This window comes from Thamnophis sirtalis, unplaced genomic scaffold (assembly GCF_051295495.1).
Source record: "Thamnophis sirtalis isolate CommonGarterSnake01/CBP01778 unplaced genomic scaffold, rThaSir2_p1.2 scaffold_12, whole genome shotgun sequence".
NCBI classification, from domain to species: Eukaryota; Metazoa; Chordata; class Lepidosauria; order Squamata; family Natricidae; genus Thamnophis; species Thamnophis sirtalis.
The window spans coordinates 34777936-34800247 of NW_028261392.1; the positions used below are offsets into that span (position 1 = coordinate 34777936).

A 22312-nucleotide genomic window follows, 5' to 3' on the forward strand; every position below is an offset into this window, starting at 1 on the left:
GCATTGATTAAATAATGTGTATATTTTCATAATATTTATAATTCTTCTGTGATCGTGGAGACAGCAGCCAGACTGGGTTTACTCCGTCCAGTAAACAATTGGATTGAGTCTACACTTATGATGTCATCAGGTCCTTGTGGCTCCTCCCCAATTCAGACTCAGCCCAACCAGACTAGCAGTGAGAATTAATCTCTCCATTAATTAAAATCGCCATTAATTGGCAATTTTTTTACAAAGTTTTTTCCTTTAAATTGGCTTTTTAAATCATTTTTTTCTTCTGACCAAATTGGAGGTAAATTCAAAACTGCTTCCAGACTGCCTCTCTTCAGCCATTCTGACTGCCTGCGGCCACAAGTTCACTCAGGAAGCCTGCCTTGCAGTTGGATCGGCCAGCTCATGAGCTACGGCTCTGTAGCTGTTTCTCCAAGGCACTCCTGGACTCTGGGCACTCAAAGAGACGTGTGACCAGCCCTTTCGCATGCAGCAGTTCCATTCTGTGGAGCGCCCGGCCACTTTGAGTGTCAGTGGCCATTTTGTGGGTCGGAAAAGTCTGCGAAGATAGTGGCGACCATTTTGAGGCTTGGAAAAGCCTCGGAAGAAAAAAAAGTCGGCCATTTTGGACACTTTAAAAAAGGCGCGAACTCTGCTGCAACCGTTACAAGTGCCCAGCAACCCAGGATCATTCCAGGTAGACTGGATCAGGAGCGTCTGGCCATCAAACAGGTGAGACTGTTGCCTAGATTTATTGTGGCTTGATTTATGTCGGGGGAGATGACTGACCAAGCTATGTCTGCAGATAGAGGATTAGAGGAGGCAGGGCCATCGGGGGCGAAGTAGGAAGAGGCAAGCCAAAGAGGCTCCATCCTCAGGGATAAATCCCAAGGTCTCTAAAGCCACTACCAGGGCAGAAGAGCGAAGGCAGAAGGCTCTTGAGAAAGAATTTCAGAGGGCCCAAAAACAACAAGTTCTAACTGCTCAGCCCTCCCGAGGGTCTCCAGGTTGTCTCCTCAGATCCACCTGTCTTGTCTCCCATGAGACCTTGCCCTGCACTGGCAGATTCAGATGGGGAATTGTCATCTTCTGAGTCCTCTTCTTCTGTAGAACCTGACAACAGATGCAATTTCTTTAATGTCCCTCTCAATAGGGAACGCACCTTTGAGCAGTCTTCCCTCCCTATGGCGCATGGTTCAGGGATTCCCCAAGCCATGTACATCTCTCCTGCAGATGTGGCAACCATCATTGCTGAAACCATCAAACAGGTGATGGCTGCTGGCCTACAATAGCGCCCCCAACCTGCTCCATCACATAGCCACAAGCATAAATCTTCTGCAGCTGCTCAACAACCTGGTCCCTCTTCTTCTACTTCTCAGGCCTCGGTGGTGAACAAGATAATCTGTGGGATTCAGATCTGTCTGACGACGAAGTGGTCACCCCGGATGCCCCAGCCTTTGCCGGATTATTTAAAACTGAGCGTTTTAAGTCCCTACTGCTTAAGGCCACCTTCTGCTTCAGCTTCTACTTCACAGGAAAAACCAGCAGAACTGGCTACAACTGAGGGTCCCAGTATCCCATTCACCGAATCTCCTGTGGGAAAGGAGGTGATCCTTGTTCCCAAGATCTTCCTGAACGTGATCCAGAAGCAGTGGGAGTCCCCGGGCATGGGTCCATAGCCAACCAACCTCGACAAACGTCTTTATAATATTGCACCAGAACTCATCAAATTCCTCGAGTCCCCCCCAATGGACGCACCGGTTGCAGCACTTTTATCCCCTGCTGTGATCTCTGGAGCCCCTGAAGAGGTCCTCAAGCCTGAGGAGAAAAGGTTAGACCAAACCTTAGTCAAAAACTATTATGCAGGGGTCTGTGCTGTTAGGGCCTCCATTGCCACTTCCTTTTTCTCTAGAGCGGCCCTAATCTGGATTGAACAGCTTCAGGAGCACATTTCTCCTACTGACACTAGATCGCATAGGGACCTCAATGAGATTAGGGCAGCCATTGAATATGCGGCTGATTCTTCTCTTAATGCTGCCAGATTCGCTTCCAAAGCTATGGCCTCTTCAGTCACGGCCAGGTGTCTGCTTTGGTTCAAGCCATGGCAGGTGGATGTCCGTACCAAGTGGCCCTGGCAGCCTCTTCCTTCCGTGGCAGCCAATTATTTGGTACCCCTTTGGATCCGTACCTCATGGGATCTAAAGACAAGCACAAGGTCCTTTCAGCCATCTATGAAAAACAGGACAGTCGTCCCGCTCCTTACTACAGGAGTTTGCCCTTTCGGCCGGCGGACAGGGAGCATCATTCTCCCATCCGCAACGTCAGTCCTACACTCCCAGACAGGGATCTCACCAGGACAGATCTAACAGAAACGCACAGCGTTTCCCCCCCACCCCAAGAAGTCTTACTATGGAGGAAGCAACTGCCAATTTTCATGACGAAAATGACTATCTGGATTCTCTTCTGATCGGAGGCTGCCTGGCGTTCTTTGCCCACTGCTGGGAAGAGACGACAACAGACAATTGGATACTCAAAGCTGACAAATTTGGCCTCATGCTGGAATTCCTCTCCATCCCCCAGGAACACTTCATGCCATGCTCGGTCTCTTGGTGTCCTCTCAAGAGGGCACTGATGGAACAGGCCATTCAGCACCTGTTGGAGATCCAGGCCATCCAACCGGTTCCTCCCCATCAAGAAGGGCAGGGTTTTTATTCCCACCTGTTTGTGGTACCGAAGAATTCTGGGAGATGGAGAGCAATTTTGGATCTAAAATCGTTGAACCGCCATATTGTCTACCAGCAGTTCAAAATGCATTCTCTGCACACCATCCTGCAGGGAGTCAGGAAAGGTGACTTCCTCACGTTGGTAGACTTGACCGAAGCTTACCTTCATATTCCCATCTTCATAGACCACCAAAAATATCTCCGTTTCTCTTATTGGGGGGGAGGTACTTCCACTACCGAGCTCTTCCGGTTCATACTGTCCTCGGCCCCAGGGTATTCACAAAGGTGCTGGCTGCCCTAGCCGCCCACATCAGGTCATCTCCAGTTGGATTCTCTGTTACCTGGACTACATCCTCTTGTCATCCAGGTCTCCGACTCACGCAGAAAGGGATCTCGCTCTCACCATTCACACCCTGTGGAATCACGGGTTCGGGGTGAATCTCAAGAAGAGTCACCTCGTTCCCAGCACTCGCATTCTTCACTTCGGGGTCTTGATAGACACCGTGGTGGGGAGGGGTGTTTCTGTCCAGCAACCTCATTCTTCACTTCGGGGTCTTGATAGACACTATGGCAGGGAGGGGTGTTTCTGCCCAACGACCGCATTCTCAGTCTGAAGGAAATTGTCAGGAAGGTGCTGCGCCTACACAAGGCATCCCTTCTTCTTCTTCTCTCCCAAGTCTTGGGCAAGATGGTGTCTTGTTTCGGAGTTGTCCCATGGGCCAGGTTCCACAGCAGGACCCTTCAATGGTTCATGCTTCCCCTCTCCTCTCTGGGTTCCTCTTCCCAGTCAAGTCTTACAGTCCCTCAAATGGTGGCAATCCCTGGCAATTACCACTAATATGTTACACCGACAGGTGGCTGCTTTGGCTTCTGTCCTAGACGGCCTTGCCTCCGACCATCTACCTTCTCATCCCTTGATCTGGAGATTTCTCCATGGAGCATCCAACCTGCGTCCCCCTGCCATCCATAGGTATCCAACTTGGGACTTGCCTCATATCCTAGAGGCTCTGACTTCCTCGCCCTTTGAACCTATGAGATCCACTTCTTTGAAACTGTTGTCCTTTAAGATGTTGTTTTTGGTGGCTATAATATCTGCCAGATGCATTTCTGATTTGGCTGCCCTTTCAGTCAGGCATGGCTTATGCGTATTCCATCCAGACGGAGTCATTTTAAGACTGGACCCGACATTCATACCAAAGGTGAATAGCTGCTTCCACAGAGGTCAAGAGTTAACCTTGCCTGATTTCTGCCCGTCTTCTCATCATGAGAGGGAGTGTAAGTGGCACACTCTTAACGTATGACGTGCCCTCAAGATCTACATCGATCGCACTGCTTCATTCTGCCACTCGGAAGATCTCTTTGTATCCTTTCGCCGGGCCTCCTTGGGTAACAAGGCTTCGTCGTCGAGTCTGGGGCGGTGGATCAGAGCCTGTATTAAACTGTCTTATGAACTTCAGTCCTTGCAGGTTCCTCTAAACATTACAGCTCATTCTACATGGAGTGCTGTGACAACTGCTGCTTGGTCCATGCAAGCTACATTGGAAGAAGTCTGCCGGGCAGCCACATGGGCATCTCCCACAGTCTTCATACGTCATTAAAAGTTAAACAAGTATGCATCAATTGATGCAGCTTTTGGGCCCAAGGTGCTGGCAACAAGTGCTTGTGCCTTAACAGACTTTCTTTAGTATCCCCACCCTACTGGACATCCCAGTCTTTGGTACGTCCCAGTCTGGCTGCTGTCTCCACAATCACAGGAGAATGGGCGTTGGTTCTTACCTGATACGCTCATTCCCTGTTGAAGTGGAGACAGCAGCCAGCCCCACCCTGGGGTGCGTCACGCAATTCAGAACTTTTTTGTATGGAGGAGAGAGAGAGATATACAGAGGATAGGGACTTGACATATGTACGTTTTTGCTCACAATTCTCACTTGAGTCTACAGTTTTCCTTCGTCTGAACTGGGGCGGAGCCACAAGGGCCCGATGACATCATAAGTGTAGATTCAGTCCAATTGGTTATTGGACAGAGTAAACCCAGTCTGGCTGCTGTCTCCACTTCAACAGAGAATGAGTGTATCAGGTAAGAACCAACACCCATTCTCTGATCTTCAGACAAAAAACATTTTATTTTAGCATGCTGGTATGGTATATGTCCAGGATTGTGAATCTATGGCATGCGTGCCACAGGTGGCATGCGGAGCCATTTGTCAAGGTACGTGAGCCGTTGCCCTGTCAGGTGGCCAGCGCGTATGTGCGCACTGGCCAGCTGAGTTCAGCCTTTTTAAAACCATTTTTCGTCCTCCCCAGGCTCCAGAGGCTTTATAGGAGCCTGGGGAGGGCAGAAACAGCCCCCCCACCCCAGAGGTCCTCCGGAGGCTTCAGGAGCTTACCTGAAGCCTCTGGAGCGCAAAAAACTGACCTTATGGGCAAACCTGAAGTTTGGGAACAGACTTCTGGGTTGCTTGTAGGGCTGGTTTAAGCCTTCCAAAGCCTTCAGGGGCCTTCCAGAGGCTTGCCTGAAGGCTCCGGAGGACGAAAAATGACTTCCGGAGGGGCAGGGGAGGCTGTTTTCGCCCTCCCGAGGCTCCTATAAAGCCTCTGGAACCTAGGGAGTGTGAATAAAGCATGCAAAAAAATGAGGGGGTCGCATATTGCAGTATGGGTGTGGCACGCCTGTGCACAACCCCCCTGCACTCCCCCTGCTTATGTTATGCGAACCAAAAAAGGTTCGCCATCGCTGGTATATGTCAAAGAAGACATTTGACATCAATCTGTCAATTCTTCCTTTCTCTTGATTTTTCATAGAAAGTTTGATTAGAGCAGTGTTTCTCAACCTTGGCCACTTGAAGATGTCCGGACTTCAACTCCCAGAATTCCCCAGCCAGCAAATGCTGGCTGGGGAATTCTGGGAGTTGAAGTCCGGACATCTTCAAGTGGCCAAGGTTGAGAAACACTGGATTAGAGAACCTGCACTTTATTAACATTTGGAAACCAAGTTGTTGCTTTGCACAAACTTTACTCTGCCTTTATGAAAATAAATAAATAGAGAGTGGGCGGCATACAAACCCCATAAATAAAATAAAATAAAATAAGTGGGAAAATCACTGGAAGCAGTCCCAATCTCCTTTATACAATCAATATGCATGTGTAGGTCAGGGATATGCATGCCCTGAAAATGACTTGGAACACTAATGAAGTTGAAACAAAAGCCTCTGAATGAGACTTTTACAGAAATTCCATAAGTATATTCTGACATTTGTTCCAAAAACTATGTGGAGGGTCACGTAGTAAGTTTCTATAACAGATAAAGTTATTGTTTGGAGAAGCAGTCTCCAACCTTTCCACCTTGGTGGCGCTGGTGGAGGGTTTAAGTGGCAGGCCCATGTGCCAGAGATGAGTTGCTACTGGTTCACACCAGTTCAGGCAAACTGGTAGTGGAAATTGCAACTGGGTCACTGAACCGGTAGGGACAGTAGGCTCAATACGCCCCCGAACCAGTTCCTGGTCACCGCGGCTTTTGGGGGGGCCTTTTTAAAATGTTCTGCACATTCACAGACCTATTTACATGCAACAGCGCACACTCACGGAACACCGAACTGGCAGTAATGCTGGCAGCAACCCACCCATGCCATGTGCGCATGTACAGCTCTGGTGCCAGCGGCAGGCATGCCCGCCCTCTGTTCGTGCAAATGGAGCTTTGCATGTGAGCAGAGAATGCTTGTGTGAGCAGTGGGTACTTGAGTGGAGAGCTTTTGTGCTTGCATGCGAAACTCCACTTGCACCAGCGGAGAGTGCTCGTACATGAATTTTCATTTGCACAAATGGAGCTTTGCACATGTGTGGCCATCCCTCACATGAGTAGAGCTTCTTGTGCAAGCACAAATGACCTCCACTCAAGTGCCCTTGTGCGAATGGAGCTTCGCATGCGCACTTGCCCATCATTGGCACGGCATGGTTTTGAACCGGGGATTATGGACTCCTGATTTGGTGAATAAATAAGCAAGATTATATATGAAACTGCTGGTTACCTTGTACAGAGAAAGCTTTTGTAAAAGAATAAAATTAGAACAGAGTTGTTATAGGACCAAACTGTTGTTCATTTTATTCTAAATCCCATATTGTCTCTGTATGTATGCAATCAGATGTGTTTCTTGCTACATCTGATTTTAGTTGTGTAGTTGTTTGAAATAATAATTATGTACCAAGCAGGCATACTGCAGAATGAAACATAAATTTTCCCACAGCCAATGATACCAGTTCTATGAGAACTGTAGCATGTTCCAAATTTCCAATTTGTCCACCAGCCACAAATTTTTGCCAACTTCTCTCATATATATATGACAGCCTTTATCCTTTTAGCATGTACTGTACAGCTTGAAATATTTCAGCTGAGCATGGTCTTTGCTAGGTTTAGATAGTCTTCTCTTGTATTAGTAACAGAAGAGAGATTCAGGGAAGCTGAGTGAAAACACGTATACAATGTATTAAGTAGTTTTAAAAATGGATTTCAGTTATGTGTTTTAACAGATATTGACCTGCATAAGCATAAAATAAATCTTCCTTCTCTTGCAGTCTAAATAAAGATGTTCCCATTTTTGTATGTACCATGGCTTTCCCTACGATTCCTTGTCCTCTTCATGTCTTTGAGCCCCGTTATCGATTAATGATAAGAAGATGCATGGAAACAGGCACTAAACAATTCGGCATGTGTTTAACTGATGAACTGAAAGGGTAAGCTTTCAGAACTCCTTTATAAAATACTACATTTCTGGGTGCAAAAATGGAAGAAGGGTTTATGTCTATCAGATATGGGAAAGTGATCTCATCACGAAAATGGGGGTTGTTGTTTCTTCTCCAATGTTGGGGAATACACCAAGATCTAGCAGTTGGCTGATCAGTAACAATCTTAGGGTAAACTTTCCATTTAGGAGAAATGCAGTGTTTAGGGAAAAATCTGACCGTCTAGACAGGATTCCCAATTTATGTAGATCTTTGCTTCCCATATTCTTCTGGTGGGAATTTAATGGGATCTGAAATCCAGCTCATTTGAGGGTTATTAGATTTGGACAGCAGCATCAAAAGAACTCAAGTAGTAATTTCATAGCTTTTTACAGAACTGGAACAAGCAATATTTCTGCAAGCCTTTGTACCTCCTCTTACCACATTAGGCCTAATAATTCCTTTTACAACTTCATTCCAAATATATTTAGGCAGGCTATGGGAAATCTATAAGGCTGCTTCCTAAAATATATTTAGAATTACACCTTAACATGACTTTGTCCCTTCAGATTTGCAGATTACGGCTGCATGTTGGAAGTCAGGGATGTGAAGTTTTTCCCTGATGGGCGTTCAGTTGTTGATACAGTTGGTATTCGACGTTTTAGGGTCTTAAGCCATGGTCAGCGAGATGGATATAATACTGCAAACATTGAATATTTGGAAGACAAAAAGGTAACTTTTTAGTGTAGTAGTTTTTTTGATACCTCATCTATTGAAAAAAAAGTTTTGTGAGCCTTCCTTTGTCTTCTAAATTACAGGACAGCCATAATCTAACTTTTGTGGGGGGTTTTCTTTAGCTGTTGCACGAATTAATTTTTAAACCCAAAGCTGAAGTTACTTCTCCCCTTTTGTTTCCATTCCCTTACTAAAATGATCAGCACCAAACTCCTTTTATAAAACATCTTTTTAAAATCAAAATGTCATATTCTGAAGTTTTAAACACTCCGTTCAATACTAAATCCTACCATATTAAAATATATATTCCTGAGGAGATTTACAGCATTACTATGCAGTTGTTCAGTCACTCTTTTTTCCAGGGTAGTGTTTTAAATAAGAAAATGGCATTAAGAAGCATGCTCTAAAGGAAAATAGGAATTTGAAAAACAGATATTCCATCCGTGTGTGTGTGTGTGTGTGTGTGTGTTGTTTGTTTTTACACAGATGGGGGATTTTGAGCAGAAAATGTTAGGAATGCCACTTTCTAATCTGCTTGCAATTATATCAGATCTTCGAATGTGTAGCTCCAATTCTCTTCTTTAAACTGATGCAAAGGTATTAGCAAGCTCTATCAGATCACATGTTCCTTAAGCATGCTTTGGTCAGTGGCTTTTAATCCTATTAATTTATATGATTGGTTTCTCTAAGAGTGTAATGTAAAGCAGCTCTAAAGAGAAATAGACAAAGAATAGGCTCTCCTCAGTTAAAATTAAATGGATTGGCATTCTAGAAGAATAATGGTGTAATCCAGAGTTAGCATTTTACTGTCATTTCACAAATGTAATTCAAATATTCAAATAATTCTTATGTATCTGCAAACAGTTTTTATATCTGTACTGAAAAATGTTAGTTCCCATGTTCTGTACTTTTCCACATCAGTCTTCATCATTGATTGCGAATAGAAAACAATCCACTAAGTCAGGAGTGTCAAACTGGATTTCTTCGAGGGCTGGATCAGCATTGCAGTTCTCCTCCTCCGGGTGGAGAGACTGGATGGACGCCTCCTGCAGCAGCCCGCCAGTCAAAACTGGAGGCCCCATTAGGGCCCACACGCAGCCCCAACTGCGCCCCATTTTCAGCCTGGATGGCATGCAGCATTTTGCCAGCCAAAACAGGGTATAGGGCCCGCACGTGCCCCCCTGTGCCCCATTTTGGCTTTCAGAAGCACTATGGGCCAGTCCTTTGCTATTTCCAGGCCAGCCCTGTGGGCCAAATTTAAGCACCCCGAGGCTCACCGGCCTTGAGTTTGACACCCCTGAGTGATAAATTAGCAAACAGCCCTAGTAATCAGCTAGTAACTCAATTTTCACTATTATCCTATTGAATACTCAACACCTACCTGTGCTGCTTTCTTGGAATTTTGGGCTGATTAAAAAGGGAGATGATTAAAAAAAAGTTCCCTGTTTAGGATATTTAAAAGTAACTAAACTCTTTTTAGAATAGTATTTGCTTTTGTTACGCTGTACATAACATGCATTTATTTAAATCTATTTTCATAACTCAAATTAGGTTGAAGGGGCAGAGTATGAAGAGCTGGTCCGCATTCACGATTCCGTTTATGATCAAGCTGTGTCCTGGTTTACTTCTCTTAAAGACAATATGAAAGCACAAATTTTAAACCATTTTGGACCAATGCCAGGGAAAGAACGTGAGCCGCAGGTAAATATGCAATGTTATATCAATGCTAAAAATGAACAGGGTACAACAGCAAATAACTACAATGATTAATATATGCAACAATTCACATAAAGTAAGTGCTTAATTTAAAATCTGTGAAGCTAAAATGTTCATAAATTGTGTGAAAATACAGAGGATATGAATTTGAAAAATGTAATTCTTTCATTTTTTATATATATATATGGTATATATCCACTTATGGCTAGTTTTTAAACCAAATGTCATTGGCAGTGGCAAATGAGAGGAGAAAAGGAAGAGTTCAGTACCCCCATTCCCTCAATAGCTCCTAGTGCAGAATATCTGATTTGTTCCCATCTTCCAGCTCCTTCCCTACCATTTGTCTGCTTCTGTTAATATTTCATTGTGGCATCAGCTAGATTTCACCTATATCTCCAATCTCTTCCCTGACATCCCAATACGCCTTATTCTATCATCCTGTTCATTTACCACCATTCTCCCAGTGCCTTGCCTTCTTTCCTTTCCTCTCTGCTCTCTTTTGCTCTGATTTTTTTTTGAGGGGGGGGCAGGGGGAGAAAGCATAGGTAATGTTTATAATTGTACTTATAACTCCTATAAAGGAGATCAGAAGCCACTTCTTCGTACCTATTTTCTTTCTCTTCTATTTTTCATTTATTTTTTTCTTACACTTTTAGCTGTGATTTCTTTCTTTTTTTTTTCTTCTGTAGTCTGTATTAATTTAACCTTTGTTTTTCAAATTGTTAATAAAATTATATAAGCAATTATACACAGTCACTGGCAATCAGTTTGCTGTGTTACCTGAAGAGGGCTCCATGAGTAAATCTCAAAAGTTTAACCCCTTTACAGGTCAAAATCCAATAATGAGAGGTATCTTTCACAGTATGATAATTTAAAAAGTGATTATTGTAAAACTCTGCTGGTAGGAATCCATAATTTGGTTTTCAAACACATGCAACTCCTGAAAATTGGTGGCTATTTAAAATGTGCCCTGTTTGCATTTATTTTTAAATTTAAAAAGATCAATCCCAGTTGAATTAATCCAATTATATTTTTGTTTTTGAGATTGCATTTTGGGCTACAGTAAGATGCATTGTATTCCCTACTGGAACCATAGTTCCATTTCATTTTGCTCAAACAGACTAATATTTGTTTTTACAGCAGCATTTGGACAAATTGTGTATTAACATTTTAGACAGAGTTTTGTTTCCTTGGTTGCATTTACCTTTTCTTAGACTATGAGTCATACATTTATGTTACAGTGCATAATGAAATTACTCCCTTAAAACCAATAAGGCAGTTCTGCGAAAATAGTAATATAGAACGTACTTCAATGTTGTGTTTCTTCCTTATTTGTTTCTGTAAATTTGTTGCATTTCTATGGCCTTTACAATCCCTTTTGAAATGAAGTCATGCCCAAAATCATGGGTAAGAATTTGCTTTTGAGGTAGGGGCTACTTATTTTTGTTGGCCAAGTGTTCAAAGAGGAGAAAAATTATGTGCTTTCAGATAAACAGGGTGATTGTGTTTCAGGATTTTTAATTCCATGGGGGATTTAGTCACTTCAAGAACGTTTAATGTTTCTGAAGCCTCAAGTTTTCATACTGTAAATCTGCAGGAAATTACATTCATAATGCTTATGGTTTGCTATTGAATTTTGGCACCTTACCCACTGGACTATGGGAGCCAGAAAAAGCAGTTTAGAGTTTGTCATGTGTCTTTGTTCTATTGTTTTAGGTATTTTTCTATAATTGCAAAATATCAAGATAATGACAATAATGTTGGGGGACAGTCTTACTACATAAAATAGGCAGGACTGTGACTCTCTAGATCTTGCTGGACTGTAATTTTCTGCATTCTGTAGGTTCACTATAGAAATACTTTATGGGTGACCAAAAACTACTTTCAGTTTCTGCATTCTGTGAACAGCACAGAATGTTGTCTTCTTAGATTTTCTTACAGCAATAGATGGTGTTCTATCTGCTTGAATAATGTTACTAAAAACAGTTAATTTATTAATATTTTCTTTACAGAGTAATCCCAGTGGCCCAGCTTGGTACTGGTGGCTTTTGGCAGTATTACCACTAGAGAACAGAGCCCAATTGGCCATTCTTGCCATGACTTCACTTAAAGATCGTCTCATTGCCATTCGCCGCGTATTAATATTTGTGACCCGCAAAAGACCTAGATGACACAGTCTTATTTGTGAAGATACACTGAAAACAACTGGTTTCTAATGCTAATAAGAAAACAATTGGCAACTGAACAGTTCTTCCCTCTGCTCATTTACGCATTCATTCTTTTTTGCACTCACTGGACTCAATAGTTAATCATGTATACTGTGCCTCTTGTCCTGGAATAATCTGAGCCTTTTGGAAGTTATGCCACAACAGAGCATACAGTAGTTGCAGGCATCAACTGAGTACATAATCGCCATCTACTCATAGACAACTGAGTCAGAAGTACTAAAATATCTACAAATCCCCAGTTGACATTTTTATTTCTTTGTAGAAACAGACTTGGAGTAGTGGATTAGAAACTGAGGATATGCATTGTCAGAATTATCCTTGTGGTAGTCAGTTGAAAAGAAATTCTTAAATGTTCCTCTGGAAGAAAGCACCAAGGGCAACTTTGTATCTGCAACATGTGGACAGAAATATCAGAAGTAAATGGGATTGCCAGGATAAAATGTTCCACTTCCAAATAACACTGTCCAAAAGAGTATCTGATGAACAGCTTTGTGGTTGGTTATAAGCCAATTCCTTGTGTTTGTAATTTGCATGCTGTATGTATTGAGAAAACTGTTTCATAATATATCTAAGAAGATTGAGTCATTCTTCCTTCCCAAGCCCCCCTCCCTTCAGAATGACATCAGGAACCTACAGCAAGGAGTTACCTGTGGAGAGCCCTGTAGTTGGGACATGGAACTAAGAGCCTCTCATAGTGGACATAATTGTGTCTTAGGGAAAGCTTCTCTCTGCCATTAAATACTTGAGATTGCGAAGCTCCGTGGCTGGATCATGGCCAGCGTATTTAGTGTATATCTACACTGTTAATTTCAAGCTCTTCAGCAATTATCTTACTAAAGGCTGTTGAAAAATCGAATCACCATTTCAATTTTATCCTTCTAGTTTTGTCTGGAAGTAACACTTAAATAAAAACCATCTTTACTCACAACTGCCATAACCAGCCTAATAGGTTCTTCTACGAAAACTTAGTTAGATATACTTTTGAAAACCAAAACCTTAATATTACTTGTTATGTATCGAATACTGTTCGTGCTTGAAATTCTTGCTGACATAAAAGGAGACACAAATAGAATCCTGTACTGCAAATTTCAATGCAAGTTTAAATTAGATGTAAATATATCTGTATTATGATGTCTTCGTATATGTGGTTAACTTTTTAAAAATGGTCAAATTATGGGAAATAGTTTAGTAGTTTAGTTGTAAACATGAAACAGCAAATCAGTATTGCTAATTCAAACTGCTGGGATCTCTGAATTTCCGGAAACAAACGAACAGAACAGGAAACTAATAATAGTTTTGGTTTTAGAACATAGTACAAAGACACAGCAAGGTAAAAGATATCGGTTGTAAAAAATAATAATCTGGCAAGAAACTAATGACAATACCAAATTATTTCAAAAGTGCCTCCTTTATGAATTAGAAACAGCATGTGCTCTTTGGACAAAGGCATAGAAATTTCATATTCAGGAAGTCTAATCATCAAAAAGACTGCTTTTAGTAAGTGCTATAATTGGTGTGGTATTGGAAGATTGTCTAAAAAATCTTGACCAGATAACAGTTTCCTAAGACTGATCAACACAGCCTGAATGTACTGTAATTGCTTCTTCTTGGAATTCATCTTTTGTAGTTAAGTATTGACCTGTGACTGCTCTTTCAATTGTTAACTGTGCAACTTGCAAATGAAGCTCTAATAATTTCTGCCATAGCCTTCCTGCAAGTTCTTTACTAGAGTTTGTAGATTCTCTTTCAAGTATTTTTTAAAAGTTTGCACCTGGTCCTGGCTGACCTCGGTTGATCTTGAATACTAAACAAAGTCGGTTCTCATTACTACTTGGATGGGAAATCATCTGGCATCTCTAAAGCTGTATGTGAGACCAGGAAATTGAATTTTTTTTTAAAAAAAAATGCCAGAAGGAGGCCATGGCAAACCACTTCAGTATCATGCCAGGAACATCACATGAATTTCTCCAGGTAGTTACCTGGTCAAGCATGATATTACCTCTTTCAACATTGAAGCCAGAGAGAAGGAGGTTCTCACCCTGTTCTCCTTTCTATCCATTACCTGGGTGCTATCACACTTTTCTTCAACACAGCTGTCTTCCTGTTCATTCACTGGACTCTAAAAGCTTCCAAGTTTTATCAAGAAAGAGGTATTTCAAAATGAACGCTAGTGGGTTTTTTGCAGGGAACTTGGACCATCTTCATTATTTTTCACAGTTTTAGCTGTGATTGCTTGGACTGTCTCTGGCAAGATTTGGGCTCACCTCTTGGTTTTCTCTTTCTCTTTTCTATTTTTTGTTCCTAAGTTACTGTTTTGGCACTTCCCATTTTGAGGCAGAATTCTATATACTATCCCTGGGATTCCCCTCTAATCTTTTGGATGAGGAATTTTATGAGAGTCTTCAGTATGGTACTTTTGTGCTTTAAAATCAAAAGCCAGGCTGATGAGCTTTTCAGCCATCAGAATTGGTCACATCAGCAGGAATATTAACATAAGTATATGATGAAAGCAAAAAAAATTATGTTCTTTCACTTAGGCTGATCAATCTGGCAATTTAGAGAACTTTATGCTTTGCAGAAATAATATTCAGAACATACTTTTATTGAGTATAATAGGTCTGCAAAGGCATCCCAGCTACTCCTGTAAAAAGCAAACACAAAAACCTGAAATTCATAATAGGTTTGCATCCAAATAATAGGTGAAGCTTAGACCATTTTAAATTTCACCACTCATGAAATATTTGCTACAGTGGCCTTTATCTACTGTTTTCAAATATCCCTTTTTCTTTCAGTTGCTAAGGGTGCTTTGGGATTTTGATAAGCTGATAATCAGCAGATTTCTGCGCTCTGATTCATGCTGCAGTTCATTTTCAATGAAAAGGAATAAGATTTGTTCAGAAAACTGTATGCATTAGTCATACAGTGCCTTGCATAACTGAAGGTCTGGTGTTGGGTAGCGCCTTAATTTTGCAGCACTAGAATGATTGTATCAACAAAGCACCATAAAAACAAAATCTGGCACTCATGACCAGTTTTTAAAAAATATTTAATGTAGATAAAACTTGAAACAAATATACTCATGTTTTGAAACTAACTGACATGTGTATGTGGATAAGTGTAGATCATTGTACATATGTGTAAATATAAATTATTCCTTACTTTTTATACTTAGTAAAACAAAAGTCAGGTATGTGTTACAGCTATGTTTGGCACTTCGTTGCATAAAACCAAACCTTTTTTTAAAAAATTGCTGCAATGTTCTTTTTGTGTATATTTGGAATATTCATGGGAAAATGTATTTAAGTGACATTTCAAATAAATAATTTCGGTTTGCCATTGTCGTATTTAACTTTCCTAACTATAAAACATGAGCAGTTTTATCAAAAGTCAAATGTTGTACACATCTCTTTTGAAAGAAACACTAATCTTACTTTTTCAAGACATTGAAATTTAGTTACATCCAATATTAGTCTGTTATTTTCTTCATTGGTTGGATGCTGTTTACACATGCATATTAATGTGCAAGGCGTTATCTGAGATTAAGAACAACAGGAATAGAGCTTCTTATGTATTTGATTTCCAGGCATTTTCTCTTCAGAATTGCACTACCTCTTCCCAACTGTTTTCTTGCCTTACAGGAGGAGGAGAAAATGTTAACAAGCTCTTCTCTTCACTACTTTTTCCTGTTTCACATTTTTAAAAAAGTAGAAGTATTTTCAGCTTAAAATATTTCCTGCTGTCTAATCTCTAAAGAATTTACTTGCTACTAGTTACACACATTTTAAAGGCCTGTCACATTTTATCTCCATAATAGTCTAATGAAAACTACAGGTGGTCCTCGATTTGTGACTGTAATTGAGCCTGATAATTACAATCATAAGTTGCGGCAGTCATAAAAATGGGTCATCACACAGGACTGACAGAATTTTATGACCTTTATTTGCAGCTTTCGTTAAGTAAACAATATGGTATTAGTGAACACGTTGCTCACAAGGGAGCACTTTTGTCAGAACCTGGAAGTAAATGCCAGTTTTCAGCAAACACATTGTTAACCATAGTCTCATGATCTCAGAATGCTGTGAATGGCCATAAATGTCAGCCATCTACCAATTGCCCAAAATGTGATCAAATGTCCATTGGAACTACAGAACTGGGTTGAAAGTAACTTTTGGGAAGGTCCGTCATAACTTCTGGTCATAAGACAAGGACTATCTGTAATTTTAACATCGTTGGAGGAATTTTTCAGGCAGCATTTCACAGCACAGTCTATTGATATGATTTTTCTTAACGAACTTAATTTTTAAGCTACGTATATAGTTAATAAATTTTTATGTAAAGCTTTGCAGGTTTAAAGCATGTTAATTTTCATTAGTGGAATTATTTTTTTATCATATTATACTTTCATACAATATATCACGGAATGCTGAATCATCATCCAAACTGAATTTAAATGCTGATGGTCATTTAGGAGTTTTAGATGTTAGTAATGGGTTTGGAACAAATTATACAATCAGAATGTAATTTCCAGTGATTCCCACTGCCTGGTGGTCATCCTGACCCAGTTCCAGGATAATTATATCACCATCCGCTGGGTGTTGAAATATTTATCACTACAAACAAAGAATGTTCCTGAAATAATAATTCCAGTATGTTATTTTTTAAGTTAAAGGTTTTTTTAAGTAACATTCCAATTTGTACATACTCTTATTTTCATTGCAGTAAAGATTATAGAATATATATGAGATGTACTGTAATTAATTGAGTGAGCGGATACAGGTAGTTCTCGACATGACCAAAACCGACCCCAAATTTTCTGTTGATAAGCAAGACAGTTGTTAAGTGAGTTTTGACCCATTTTACACGCTTTCTTGCCACAATTGTTAAGTGATATTAACACTGCAGATGTTAATAACACAGTTATGTGAATCTATCTTCCCCATTAACTGTTTGTCAGAAGGTCTCAAAAGATAATCACATGACTATGGTATACTGCAATCATAAATATAGTTCATTTGCCAAACATCTGAATTGAAATGGAGATGCTACAACAGTTGTGTGAAAAACGGTCATAAGCTATTTTTCTCAGTTCCTTTCTAACTTCGAACAGTCCATAAACAAACTGTTGTAAATTAAGAACTACCTGTAATTTACCAAACTGCTGAACTATAGCAACGTTGGTATAGAGCATTCATAATCTTCATTGTCAATGATAGATCATTGACCTGTCAAATAATTATTTGTTAAATTGTATCAAATTCCAGTGGGGTTTAATTGTCTGATAAGACAGGACAGCTTTCAATATTAAAGAGATAAAAGGACATATTGTGACGTTCCACAAGATATTTTGATAGGATTTTAATAAGTCATTTGTAATAATCCTGGAGATATACAATCTTGATTTATTGCAATTCTCCATGGATCCAGCAGGACGGCTCAGACATGGGTTATTCTCATGTCCTGATTGGTCCAGAGACTGAGTCAATAATTCTGAAGCCACGCCTCTGACTCTTCTCTTCCTTAGCCCCAGTTTAACTCAGTCTGGTCAAGAGAGGATTAATTTTCCCTTGGCTCCACTTCTGAATTATTGATCAGTCCTTGGATTCAACTTGAACTAATTTGGTGGATAATTGGATAATCTAAAACTTTAAATTGGGAGATTTATACAGGGACAGTGTATTGCAGCCTCCTGATCCACAGGGGTCTCCCTTGCCTTAAGGGAGATTCCCTTGCCTTAAGGGAGATTCCCTTGCCTACCATTGCTTTTAGGAGCCAAGGAATCCTCTGGAGTAGCAGAGGTTATGAGGCTTCCTTAAAAAAACATTCTTTGGGCTTCACGGAGAGAAACGGAGCTTCGGAAGCATGCAGATCATCATGGCAGCCATTTCGAAGCTGCCAACAGCCTCTCCTCAGTGCAGCAGCAATTTTAAGCTGCCGACACATGGTGCACTTTGTGATCAGTTTGGAGATAAGCCAATCACTTTGAAATAGCCATGAAAGATGATTGTGAGCAGAGAGAGAGGTGAGCAGCTGCCACACTCCAGGATTAACTTCATATCTTTGCAGCAGCGCAAAGGGCAGTGAGTGGGGACATTAAGACCAATGCATGGCTAACAACAGCCCTGCAAGGGAGGCCGGCCCCTCTAGCAACCAGGATCATGGCAGTCCTACAAAATCCAAAGCAAGTGAGGCAGGGCGCCTGCGATCCAGCGCCTAATTGAGAGGGATAAGCAACTCAGGCAGAAGGCTCTAGAGAAGAGGATTGCCAGGGCTGAGAGACAATTAGCTGCTCACGGGATCAGTCCTTCTCCTTCTAGATCAAGATCTCCTAATAGGGGGCTTAGGGATCTCTCATCTTCTCTTTCCCCATCACGTTCCAAGAGAGGCAGGGATATTTCATTATCTCCTCCCCTATTTGGCAGGGATGTAGGTGAAATACAAGGGGATCCTTTCTCTTGTTCCACAACTGCCTTGGCTGACTTGGTCCCACATGCCCCCTTGGCTCCCCAGTGGCCCGTGATACCTAGGGATGTTTCCCCTTCTGGAGATTTTATGCAGGACATCCCTGAATGCATGCAGCGTATCATTGCGCAGGCCATATCACATGGCATTGCTTCAGCCCTACGCCAGAAAGACAAGGCCCCACCTAAGCAATCTGGGGACAAGGGGCACAGATCCAGTCATAGCAGGGAGGCCCAAGGTTCCCTGCCTGCTAGGCCTGTTTCTCCCTTGGTGGCTAGTGAAATTTCCTTTCTGGGGGAGGAGCCACAGAGGGATATGGATTTATCGGAAGATGAGGAGTCCTCTAAATTGGACCCTCCTGCCTTTTCGGGGTGTTTCCCTCCCTCCCTCTTTAAATCTCTCCTTCGTAAAGCTAGAGTGACGGCTGACCTGGAATCATCTGCCCAGGCTGCACTCAACCAGATCCCAGTGGCCCACCTTCCAAACCATCTAGGGCCCCACTTCTTTTCCCAGCCCCACTGGACAAGGAGGAGATTCCAGTTCCACAATTATCTGTGATGTAGTGAGGCCAGTGGGCCCGTCCAGGGATGTTTCCCAATCTGGGGGGCAATGACCGCAGATTCTATAATATGGATCAGACCTTTTCCCAGATTCTGCAAGTTCCAACAGTCGATGCACCAGTGGCAGCGCTGGCGACATCCTTCTCCCTCGTGGCAGGCGCTATAGCTGACAATCTTAAGCTAGAGGATAAAAAGGCGGAGCTGACCCTTCGGAAGAATTTCCAATCGGCTGCCTGGGCCATTAAGGCTGCCTCTGCTGCTTCATTCTTTAATAGAACCTGTCTATTGTGGCTCCAACAGATACAGGAAAGGATTCCCCCCCTTCCAGGATGCCTGCCTCCAGCAAGATTTCAATAAGCTGCTGTCTGCAACCCAATTTTCAGCGGACACCACCCTTACAGCGGTGAAGTTTTCGTCCCGGGCTTTGCCCTCCTCTGTTGCCACCAGACGACTGTGGCTAAGCAACTGGCAGGTGGATGCAAAATCCAAATGGAGGTTGGTGGCAGCGCCTTATTCAGGGGGATCATTATTCGGGGAATCTCTCAAACCTATATTAGTAGAGAATAAGGACAAGAAAAAGGTCCTTCCCACTTCGACCACCAAGCATTCGGAACAGCAACCGGTGTCCAACTACTGCAGACCAGCCTACCACCCACCTGATCAGGAGCAGTCCTCTCAGAGGTATTATCATCCCCGTTCAGATAGACAGGCAGATAGGGCGTTTCACAGGGATTGGCAGAGATACCACCCTTAGTAGCAACCCCAATATCAGCCCCAATCTAGGAGGCCCTTTCGAGCGAGCAGAGGCCGACCCTTCCAGAAAAGGAAGTGATTCCTTTTCTGGAAGGGTCCCTCTCATTGGCAGTCAACCCGCCATCTTTGCGGGATCTTGGGCGGCAATTACCATGGATGCTTGGGTACTTAGCACGGTGCATAAGGGACTTAGGCTCAAATTCTTCTCCATTCCCCCTAATTGCTTTAGAGCATTCCCCATGTCCAAGGTCATGGAGAAGCCTAAGCTTATGAGAACAGCCATCACTCATCTCCTTGACATTCAGGCAATAGAACCAGTTCCAGAGGCAGAAAAGGGTTTCGGGTTCTACTCCAACCTTTTTGTGGTTCCCAAAACCTCGGGGGGTTGTAGAGCCATTTTAGATCTAAAATTCCTCAACCACCACCTGGCATATCGCAGATTCAAGATGGCATCATTGAGACTAATTCTATCAGGTATTAAGGAAGGAGACTACCTAGGTTCCATTGATCTTACCGAGGCATACCTGCACATCATGATCTTTCCAGACCTTAGGAAATTTCTCAGATTTTCATATGCACGCACACATTACCAATAAAGAGTGTTCCCATTTGATTTAGCGTCAGCATCCAGGACCTTCACAAAGGTATTGGCAGTTGTAGCGGCTTACCTTTGGGCAGTTCCAGTGAGGATCCAGTGCTACCTGGACAACATCCTGATTCAAGCAACATCTGCAGCCCGGGCGAGACAAGACCTGCAATTGACAGTATAAATATTGCAAGATCTGAGGTTCTCAGTGAACTTTCAAAAGAGTCATCTGCAACCCATCATAAGACTTCAGCATCTGGGACACATTATCAACACCGTGCAGGAACAAATATTCTTGTCGCCGGATCAGTGAGACAGCCTCGTCCAGCTGATACATCAGGTAAGTCAGGCATAGTCGATGTCTGTCTTCCTGTTGTCCAGCCTCCTAGGGAAGATGATCTCCTGTATCAGCATTGTGCCTTGGGCTTGCCTGCATGCCAGAACCCTGCAGTGGGCACTAATTCCGTTTTAGCGCCAGGGTACCAGTGCATCCACATCACTGCTGCGGGTCTCTCCGCAAGTTCTTATGTCTCTGCGATGGTGGCTGTCCCCAGCCCTGAATGAGGGATCTGAAATTTGGGACCTGCTGCGTCTCATGCTCACCACAGACACAAACTTCTATGGCTGGGGAGCGGTGTTGGAGAATCAGATAGCACAGGGCCGATGGACAGAAGTCAACCTCTGCCCCAACATCAACTGGATGGAGCTCAAGGCGGCCCGCTTAGCCCTCCATCACTTCCAGAACCATCTCAGGAGACAACATATGCTGCTCCTAACAGACAACATGGCAGCAAAAGTCCATGTCAATCATCAGGAGGGCATTCACTTCAGAGCCATATGGGTCGAGGCTCTAAAACTGGGCACGTGGGCAGAAAGACAATAGTGTCAATAGTGGCAGAGCATATCTCGGGAATGGCGAATCTGCAGGCCGATTGGCTCAGCAGGGCCATGGTGGACCACAGGGAGTGGCAGTTGCAACCCGAGCTGTTCCAGAAGATTTGTCAGTGGTTTGGGATGCCAAAGATGGACCTCTTTGTGACTCCGGAAAACGCCCAGCTGCCCCGATTTGTCTCCTGGTTCCCGAAGTGGGGAGCAGAGGACACAGACACCCTCCAATGCTGCTGGCCATCGGGCCTTCTCTATGCCTTCCCTCCCTTCCCCTCCGACTCCTTCTTTCAGAATTATTGACTCAGTCTCTGCACCAATCAGGGCATGAGAATAACCCACACCTGAGCCGTCCTGATCCATGAGAAACAACGTTCTGGTAAGACAACGTATGTTCTCTGTACATAGTTTCCCTAGAAGACACTGCTGGTTCTGAATGTAGCAAGGTAATTATGACCAAGTTGTGATGTCTCATGTAACACCTCTGATTCATACTTGCACTGGTTACTCATAGGCTTTTGGGAGCAGTTGAAAATTCTGGGTATCATCTATAAAGTCCTTCATCCATGTACGACCTGATCATTTGAAGAACTGCTGCCTCCTGTAGCTTTTGATTGTCCCATAAATTGTGACAAAGCTGTCATGCTCCAGATCCCATTGATTAAATAATGACTCCTGCAAGCAGGCCTTTACTATCATGGCACCTGCACTCTGGAACAACATTCCCCCTGAGATTTGTATGGCCTCACTGTGGCCTTATTTAAGTGATTTGTGAAGACTTGGCTGATCCTCTAGGCACTGAATTTGAAAGGATGATGGACCTTTTGTGTGGTGTTTTACTTTTTAATTGCATCTATTTTTATTGGGCACTACCTTCACAATATCTATTAACTAAATTCCTATTTTTGCAAGCTGCCCAGAATTGTGCTACATTGGGTTAACCTATAAATAAATATGAAT

The 22312-nt window shown here is 42.6% G+C and overlaps 1 protein-coding gene across 1 annotated transcript in view; it reads left to right on the forward strand.

Moving 5' to 3' along the window:
* Positions 1-15443, forward strand: part of LONRF2 (LON peptidase N-terminal domain and ring finger 2) — a 40324-nt gene extending 24881 nt beyond the window's left edge. The window contains exons 9-12 of the mRNA XM_014067539.2: positions 7284-7442; positions 8000-8162; positions 9717-9866; positions 11894-15443. Coding sequence (XP_013923014.2) covers positions 7284-7442; positions 8000-8162; positions 9717-9866; positions 11894-12052 — 631 coding nt within the window. The 3' untranslated portion in view covers positions 12053-15443. The remainder of the gene's footprint in view (positions 1-7283; positions 7443-7999; positions 8163-9716; positions 9867-11893) is intronic.
* Positions 15444-22312: the final 6869 nt, after the last annotated feature.